This window comes from Cyprinus carpio, chromosome A18 (genome assembly GCF_018340385.1).
Source record: "Cyprinus carpio isolate SPL01 chromosome A18, ASM1834038v1, whole genome shotgun sequence".
Lineage (NCBI taxonomy): Eukaryota > Metazoa > Chordata > Actinopteri > Cypriniformes > Cyprinidae > Cyprinus > Cyprinus carpio.
In genome coordinates, this window is record NC_056589.1 from 11,561,711 (window position 1) to 11,571,484 (window position 9,774).

General features: G+C 36.4%; 1 protein-coding gene across 3 annotated transcripts in view; it reads left to right on the forward strand.

Moving 5' to 3' along the window:
- Positions 1-9,774, forward strand: part of emc8 (ER membrane protein complex subunit 8) — a 48,976-nt gene that overhangs the window by 14,726 nt on the left and 24,476 nt on the right. For 2 of the 3 annotated variants that reach the window (XM_042775015.1, XM_042775012.1), the window contains exon 2: positions 4,289-4,345. The exons of the other annotated variant lie outside the window; for it this stretch is intronic. In XM_042775015.1, coding sequence (XP_042630949.1) covers positions 4,289-4,345 — 57 coding nt within the window. The remainder of the gene's footprint in view (positions 1-4,288; positions 4,346-9,774) is intronic. 3 annotated transcript variants of the gene reach the window in all.

A 9,774-nucleotide genomic window follows, 5' to 3' on the forward strand; every position in this document is an offset into this window, starting at 1 on the left:
AAAGTTGACCTGTCCTGCCAGTGTTTGTGGGAGGTTGTTTGTGGTGGTTCGTTTCTGTTCCAGTATTGATGCCAGCTTTCTAAGTACTTGGTTATGCCGCCAAGTATAGCGCCCTTGGGTGAGACTTGTAGTGCACCCTGATAGAATGTGCCTTAGGGATGCAGGTACTTGACACAGGGAACAGGCGGGATCTTCTCCATACCACTCTTTCAGATTTTGAGCGGATGGTAGCAGGTCGTATATGGCTCTGACAAAACTCAGCTGCGCTCCATCCATAGTAGGTAATTTGAGCTCTTTAGAAAAAATAACCACAAAGTTAAATAGATTTATTTCATTAAGACATTCAGTTTACTTACTTGTTTATAACATATATTAATCATATTGTGGCAGGACACAGAGGGTTGTCAGAATAGATGGAGCGACTACGCCACCCTGGCACGGTGCCAGAGATAATACCTTGCACGTAGGCAACACAGGTTCGTGCGCAATAAATTGGCAGAAGACGTGGGTGAAACAATTATAAAATTTTATTAAAAATAAAATTTAATGCAACAAATCAAATCACAAAAAAAGAAAAGAATAATAGCTCAATGAATGTGATATGGGTGGCCAATACCCTCAACAAAACTGTATGAAGGGGATGCAGGAGCCGAGGCGTAACAGCTGGGAATAAGGGCACTAATAGGCCTCCACAGCACCGCACACTTTCGTTACACCTGCGTGAAAGCACTCACATACACACACACTCCACACTACACTCGTGAAGTAGCACCACCACCAAAATCCACTCCGCCTTCGGCACTCAGCTCCTGTAACAACAAGATGGTATGTTACACTTGAGGGTAGACAAATCACTGATATAGTCACAAACAATGCGTACAGCAAATAAATATTGGGGCACCTCAAGCTCTTAGCTATCACATAAAACCACAAAAGCAAAAATAGGAGGAAAGTAAACTCTTGTATACACAAAATAACTAAATACAATAAAGAGTGTTAAAGAAAACCAAACAATAAATCAAAAGAAAACATTAAACAGAACAAAGAAAATAAACAACCATTTTACAAACATTACTCAAATAACAAAAGAACAAAACACAAGGGAACGCAACAATAATATTAGAGGACCGGCAAAGCAACAGCGCCTCTGGACGATACTTCCCACGAAGCCCCTGCAGTAAGAAGTTAAATTCGCCCGCAGACGCAACAAGTCTACCTGTAATGAAATTACATTATAAACAAATCAAATAGCAAATAACTCAGTGAATTATAGCTTTAAAAACATACCGCCTGAGTCAAATGTCCAGAACGTAACACTTGTTAAATACACAGCCAAGCCGAAAGCTGTGAGCTCATTCTGTCGAGCTGGATTAAATACGTGCACAAAGGGGACAAGGCACTGCCGATTCGTGATAATCTATAATGCATTTAAAAATACGATATAACCTGCTCTTTGGAAAGAAAGACAAGTTTAAACAAAACACATACCGTATCCGTGTGCTCTCTCAAAGCCCGACCGATCAGGTACGCAACATTCTGTGTACCCGTGGGCTCACTCGGTCAGCAATACAGCACACAATGGGGCAAAACTACTATGTAGCGCAAGGCAGAACGTCTGGGCTATTACAGTCTCCCTCCCGCTTGCTTTAGACTACAAACAAATTGGATCGTCACAAACTCAAGCTTGCACTAATAAAATGCATTCAGTAGTTTCACTTACCGGTTGAGAGAGACCACGTCAACCAAGCACCAGCCGCAAGGTTTATCCAAATCTATGCTCTAAACAAGGATACTAACATGAAACACAGCACACTAATAACACTCAGCCAACATCACTAAACATACCTGACCGGCAACTAGAAATGACGCAGCAAACAAGGGGTGTGTCTCATGATGTCATACCACCTCACCGCTAAATTTATATGTAATCACTGCGCAGTGATAGGATAATCAAGCCATATAGCAACCAATCCAATCCAACAGGACGGGCTTCGCTAATCCTGTCACAATATGAAAGTTAAAAATCGTCTTAATCTATACTTGATATATTTGCTAACATAAACTATACATGTAAAAGATCACAGTTTTACTGTTTTTATGGAATAATGCACATATTTAACCAAGTTTATTTTGGATTTAGCACTTTTGAGACGCTCCCTCACTTATGCTTTTAAGTGTGATCTGAACGAGATCCAGCATGATTCATGACTATTTTGCGATTACTTATAAATTAATGCTGAAGAAAAGAATGAATGTCTAACGTATGTCCAACATAAAACCAACTTTACGGCACTACTGAGCGCTGTAAAGAAAAGACGTTGGTACATTCTTAAAGGGTTACTCCACCCCAAAATTAAAACATTTGGTCAAAAATCACTTACCCCCATGTCGTTCCAAACCCGTAAAAGCTTTGTTCATTTTCAGAACACAATTTAAAATATTTTGGATCAAAACCGGGAGGCTTGTGACTGTCCCATAGACTACCAAGTAAATTACACTGTCAAGGTCCAGAAATGTTTTAAAGACATCGTCAGAATAGTCCATCTGCCATCAGTGGTTCAACCGTAACGTTATGAAGCAACAAGAATACTTTTTGTATGTGAAGAAAACAAAAATAATGTCTTTATTCAACAATTTGTCTCCTCTGTGTCTCTCTGCATCACCGTAATGCCATTTTGGAGAATATGATCTGAACGCTGCCTGCGTTCAGCTCATATTCTCCAAAATGCCGTTATGGTGATGCGGAGAGACACAGAGGAGACAAATTGTTGAATGAAGTTGTTATTTTTGTTTTCTTCGCTGTGTTTTCTTCTCATGTGACACAGTTTAAGTGTCATTTTAAGATGATTCCACATGGTGATATTGTTCACAAACCATGCCCACATAGCACATTCACTCTATGGAAAATGACAATCACTCAAATTAATGTATATTTCAAGTGTGATTCACTTCTATATACACTGAAAATAGCGTTCTTTAGCAGTCTGTTATTTACACTAAGTGCAAATAGCGACAGATTTTATATACGCTATTTATACATAGCAGTATGTTTGCATTAAATTTAGATAGATGCTATTTATATTTAGTGGAAATAATGGCAGATACTCTAAAGTCTACATTATAAAAAAGTATGCAATAGATAAAATGAAAATATTTAAAGTTATCAAATGGATGCTGCCTTTTGGGACAAAGTCCTCTCTATGCCTACCACAACCCAAATAACATTACATATCAAATAGCTATTTTAATGCTTTATTTACAACTCTCCCGCAAATATTTTATTCATTTTATTGAAAACAGACGCATTTTGGATCAGCTATTTGATGGGGAATAATAAGATGAATTAAGTTGGTTAAAGCTGGATTCGGACTCGGCTCAACCATATCCAAATTTGCTGATGTGCATTTTAGTCCCTACATCACTGACAAGAACGAGAGCTGTGTGATTTTGACTGACTCAACCTGGTATTGGTGGGTGGAATTAGTGTAAATAAAGCAAATTGCGCTACTGACATGGATGTATGTGGTTATATTGTTGACTCAAATATTTTACTAAATAATACATTACTCCGATTCAAAATGTTTTTTATTTTTATTTCTCGTTTACTCAGATGGTGCCTTGTCAACAATGTTAAATAAACAATTTAAATATAATATATAAATTGTAATTTAGTTATATATTTAATGTACCATATACACTCACCTAAAGGATTATTAGGAACACCATACTAATACTGTGTTTGACCCCCTTTCGCCTTCAGAACTGCCTTAATTCTATGTGGCATTGATTCAACAAGGTGCTGAAAGCATTCTTTAGAAATGTTGGCCCATATTGGTAGGATAGTATCTTGCAGTTGATGGAGATTTGTGGGATGCACATCCAGGGCACGAAGCTCCCGTTCCACCACATCCCAAAGATGCTCTATTGGGTTGAGATCTGGTGCCTGTGGGGGCCATTTTAGTACAATGAACTCATTGTCATGTTCAAGAAACCAATTTGAAATGATTCGAGCTTTGTGACATGGTGCATTATCCTGCTGGAAGTAGCCATCAGAGGATGGGTACATGGTGGTCATAAAGGGATGGACATGTTCAGAAACAATGCTCAGGTAGGCCGTGGCATTTAAACGATGCCCAATTGGCACTAAGGTGCCTAAAGTGTGCTAAGAAAACATCCCCCACACCATTACACCACCACCAGCCTGCACAGTGGTAACAAGGCATGATGGATCCATGTTCTCATTCTGTTTATGCCAAATTCTGACTCTAACATCTGAATGTCTCAACAGAAATCAAGACTCATCAGACCAGGCAACATTTTTCCAGTCTTCAACTGTCCAATTTTGGTGAGCTCGTGCAAAATGTAGCCTCTTTTTCCTATTTGTAGTGGAGATGAGTGGTACCCGGACGGGTCTTCTGCTGTTGTAGCTAATCCGCCTCAAGGTTGTGCGTGTTGTGGCTTCACAAATGCTTTGCTGCATACCTCGGTTGTAACGAGTGGTTATTTCAGTCAAAGTTGCTCTGCTATCAGCTTGAATCAGTCGGCCCATTCTCCTCTGACCTCTAGCATCAACAAGGCATTTTCGCCCACAGGACTGCCGCATACTGGATGTTTTTCCCTTTTCACATCATTCTTCGTAAACCCTAGAAATGGTTGTGCGTGAAAATCCCAGTAACTGAGCAGACTGTGAAATACTCAGACAGGCCCGTCTGGCACCAACAACCATGCCATGCTCAGAATTGCCTAAATCACCTTTCTTTCCCATTCTGACATTCAGTTTGGAGTTCAGGAGATTGTCTTGACCAGGACCACAATGCATTGAAGCAACTGCCATTTGATTGGTTGATTAGATAATTGCATTAATGAGAAATTGAACAGGTGTTCCTAATAATCCTTTAGGTGAGTGTACATCCAATCAAAATCATGCAGCCCTCATTCACATCAGTGGCATAGGGACTAAAATGCACAAGAGTAACTGCGGATATGGTTGATTTGAGTTTAAATCCAGCTTTAACAAACTTTATTCATCATATTTTTTCCCAGTCATATAGCTGATTCAAAATGTGTTTATTGTCAATAAAATGGATAAAACATTCCCGGGAAAGGTGGAAATAAAGCACCAAAATAGCTGTTTGATACATATTTGCGTTGTGGTAGGTGTAGAGAGGACTAATAGTCCCATAAGGCAGCATCCATTTGATAACTTTAATAAATATTTTCATTTTAACTACTGCATACTTTTTTAATATAATGTAGCCTGTAGATTATCTGCCATTATTTCCACTAAGTATTAATAGCATCTATCTACACTTTAATGCAATCATACAGCTATTTTTAAATAGCGTAAATAAAATCTATTGCCATTTACACTTAATAACAGACTGCTAAATAATGCAATTTTCACTCAGTGTATATAGAAGTGAATTACACATGAAATATACATTGAGGGATTGTCATTTTCCATATACAGTAGGTGGCCATCCAAAACTTTGGTTCTACCGCCGCTCGTACCGCCGCCGTGGCGTCTGCAAAGTGCATTTGCAGCTTTTGACCGCTGAGTGGCACTTTAATCACAAGTTTTCAAACAAGCGCATCAAAGCACATTTTCGCAAATAGACATCAGCTTTGTCTCACTGAAGTGTTATATTTGACTGCAGTCGGGGAAAATAAAAGAAAAAATATTTAATATTCACAGATGAAAGTTTAGTCCTTATGAAGATATGTGCGTTTCTTAGAACGAATTCAAGCAGGATAAATGTCAAGCCTGTGCCTGAGCCTGTGCTTATATTTTCTCTATTTTAGACCATATTTTAGATTTGACACATTTAAATAGTGTGCAGTATTATTTATATAATAATAATTTTATAATAATAAAAAAAAAAAATTGTGGTTTACTTTGCATCGGAGCATTAAAAGAGGTAGCATAGTGAGCTAGGCTTGCGTGTTTTATAAATTATTTTCTTTATTTTAGTAAAACGTGAGGCACTGAATAATTTCGCTCCCATTATTTAGGCCTAATTAAAACAAGAAACGAATAAATTAAACCTGCATGATTAAACTAAATCATTGAAACTGAAACTAAAGAATGGACTGATTAATAAAACGTCCTCATGATTAAACTCAACTTCTCTCATTATAATCAACGAAACACACACAATGTAAAAAAAGAGCTTCATTAATTGACAACTTCAGTCTTCTTTACTTGCTTTCATGTAATTTAAGTAAAATAAATAAATACATAAATAAATTGTAGCCGCATTTAAATGCAGGTTTGTATAATATTCCTTAAAATATCAGCGCAAGATTTGCTCGGCGAGCATGATGCTGAGTGCACATGCAGCACTTATTCATATTTGTCTACATATTTTATCTTCATTACAAATCTTGTTTGGTTTTATTTAGGATAATTGCATGTAAAAAAAAAAATTGCTTTGTAATGCATATGCAAAATGTGAATGATTATTCATATTCAAGTGTTTGAGCAAAAATTATTACGCATACATGACAGGGAGGCGCCCTCTCGATCATGTGATTTTTTTTTTTTTTTTTTTTTTTTTTTTTTTCCTGATAATGAAATAACTGAAAATTGGGGTGTCTCACATACATGAGAAACATATCTACAGAAAGCCTGAAATGACTTTTAAACGAATCAATTCAAAACGAAAGCATTATGTAATCTGTGAGGGTTGTATTTCTCTCTAAAGGCGTGTCCATGTGGAGAGAGTCAGCACTGTGAATTTCATCTTGCAGCCAACAAGAAAACATTCTGACTGGAGCGAGGAGAGGATTTTCACTCACTCCAGCACCGCTCCATCACGAGTACAATTCATGCCAACAGCCCGTAATATAACTGCATATTTAGCAAGAATTCACATGATAAACATATTTAGCTATAGCTTGATACACATAATCTCTCCGATCAGATTATCATGACGGCAATAGTCGAGCGGGATGTTACAGGCTAGTTCTCAAGGAGTTTGTCTTCCTTTTACTGATTATTTTCGGGTTAAAGCATGATTTAAACATATACAATCACTGTCGCAATAATGCATTCAAACAAATGTAATTTTACAGTGCTGCTTCATTTGTAACTGATTTTGAAATCTGTAAGAAATGCATCGATCTGTAGATAAAATAACTGACGAAAATGTACTGTTATTTTCATCACAAACAAAATTTGCACAGCAGAAAGCAGCAATTATACCTTTTAATGCTGTTTAATTAATACCTTTTAATGTTATTAGTTTGGCGTTTGGTAGGAAAAAACTTTGCACACATTAGCCTAATCCCCTTTGAAACTCTCCTGTTATTTTATTAATTTTTTATTTTATTTTATAGGCTACATTATGAACATAACATTTCAACTTTGAGTAAAGGCGGAGTGGTGTTTCTGGTATCAATGAACGCAGAGCGGAGTGATTATTAAATGCTCGGAGCGCGGAGGGAAATCGTTGCTGCTTCACTCTCACATACTCTGCTGCCGAGTGAGAGAGATGTTTCACCCTATATGAACAAGACCGTCCGGTGTAGACACGGTTAGACAGTGTCTGCTATATTTACAAATAATTGATATAAGAAATAAAAATAAATACATAACCTAAACCAGCGGCATAACAAGATGAAAATATAGACTAGAAAATATATTTACACTTGCTCTGTCCTACGTCCATGACACTGACTCACTGCGGAGTTGCCAGTTTTAATCTGAACAGCTCTTAACGCAGAGTGGATGGTTAGATGCATGATGGGCTAGTATTAAAACATAAATAAAATAAAGGTCTTTCCAGCATTAAGGTAATAACATTACTGCTTTTTTTATTTTTTTTTCATCTTGTTTCAGTTATAAATTTGACTGGTAAATGGTAAAGAATTATATTAAATCGTAAATCAGATTTTTTTGTGAAAAATTTAGTTAAGGCAACTTCCTCTGGAATTAAGTTATAATAACTAATGAACTTTATTGCGCTATACAGAAGTACAAATTTGAAGTGGATCAAACCTTTCTTTAAAGTTGTTTTAAAACCAATAGGCCCTATGTCCTAAAAACCTGTTCTGCAAGTTGAAACCCTCATAAGACGCTGTCCATATGAAAGACCAAGAGATTCACACCTTTATCTCGACCCCCACAAGCTATACAGAACTACCCCCAACCCCCTCCAGCTGAACTGAATTCGGTCTGTTTTGGGGCTGTGAGGAACAGTGTGTTGTCATGTTACTGGGTTGAAACATGCCTGCACTCACAGCAGCCCTACTCTTTTTATTCATTATTTTCTCGCAGCCCATAATATTTTTTTTTACAAGACCATAATAATAACAAATTATCAATTGATAATTAATTATTATTTTTGAGAAAATCGTAGACATTTGTGAACGTAGGCATTCGAGGAAGGCTTTAAGACCAAGCAGAATCCTCCGTCAGCTGCTCCCGCTTCACAGCGCGCTCACGCTCACTAACCCAGCTTCACCGTCCTCGGTTTGAGTTTACTAAATCAATTTGAGCGAATACAACTTATTGATCATGAGCCCAACATTTAGCAAGGCAGGAAAACATTGTCTACATGGAAGAAGACGTGTTTCATTGAGCTAATGCTGTTAAATAGAGATAAAAAAACAAAAAAAAACACTGTAGGCTATTCTTAAACTTGGAGCTCATTATATTGAAGTACAAATCCAAACACCAGAAGCAACCTACACTCTGTGTTCTTTCATTGAAAAGTATGCATTTTATTTATTCACAGGCTATATGGTTATTTTATTTGAAAACTTTAAGTGCCATTGTTTAAAAAAATGCATCATAGAAATGTTTCATAGACCTTCAGTTGTCATGCTTTAAAATCCAATGGACAGACATAGGCCAGACATATTATTGTACATTACAAATATTTGGATCGTCCCTTATTTTCTTAAAGAGTAAATACTTATTTTCTTCAAAAATAAACATTATAAATAAAGAATAAAATAAAGAACCTCTATTAGCCCTTATTTTCCATTTCTGAAGTTAATTTGCAACTCTAATGATGATGTGATCTCCCCTGACAGTGGCACATTTAAAAAAAAAAAAAAAAAAAAAACCTTGTTAGAGCTATGTGAGCGATTAATAGATTTAAAAAAGAAAGAAACTGTGTGCTTGGTTTCCGAAATGGAAAATGAATACAGCTTGTAAAAAATTATAGGATGAAAAAGTCATGATAACATATTATTAATTCATAGAAATAATTTAAGCAATTAAAACCTTTTTTTTTAAATACCATATTCAACTTGAATTTCAATACTATTAAACTGACTTTAAAATCTTAAGAAGTTTATAAGTTGAAATGGGAAAATGTCACAGTGCATGTTAAATAGCCTATATGAACTTGTATCTTATATAGTATCTGAAGACCTTGATTGCGTGTTAGCATAAAACTAACAATATATTTTGACTTTCTTTTTTTTAATGAACAATTCCTGTATATAATATGTGACGGCAACCTTTATATCAAACCTTCTGAAATCGTCCACAGCTGAGCATCGCGGGAGGCAGTTTGAGCGCGTGGAGTGAATGTGATGCACAAAGTCATTTTCGGATGCAATGGAAAAATAAAGCTGGATAAAATTATAGCTACACGAAACTTGTAAATAGTTAACAACATAGCCTAGATTAGGTCCATACTCTGTTTCCTAAGTATATAATGTAAATTTGTTAACCCCCAATAACACATTTAGAGCCGATTAATCACCTATTTCCTTTTTTTTTTTTTCATTCGCTACACGCTAAAAAATAAATAAAATGGT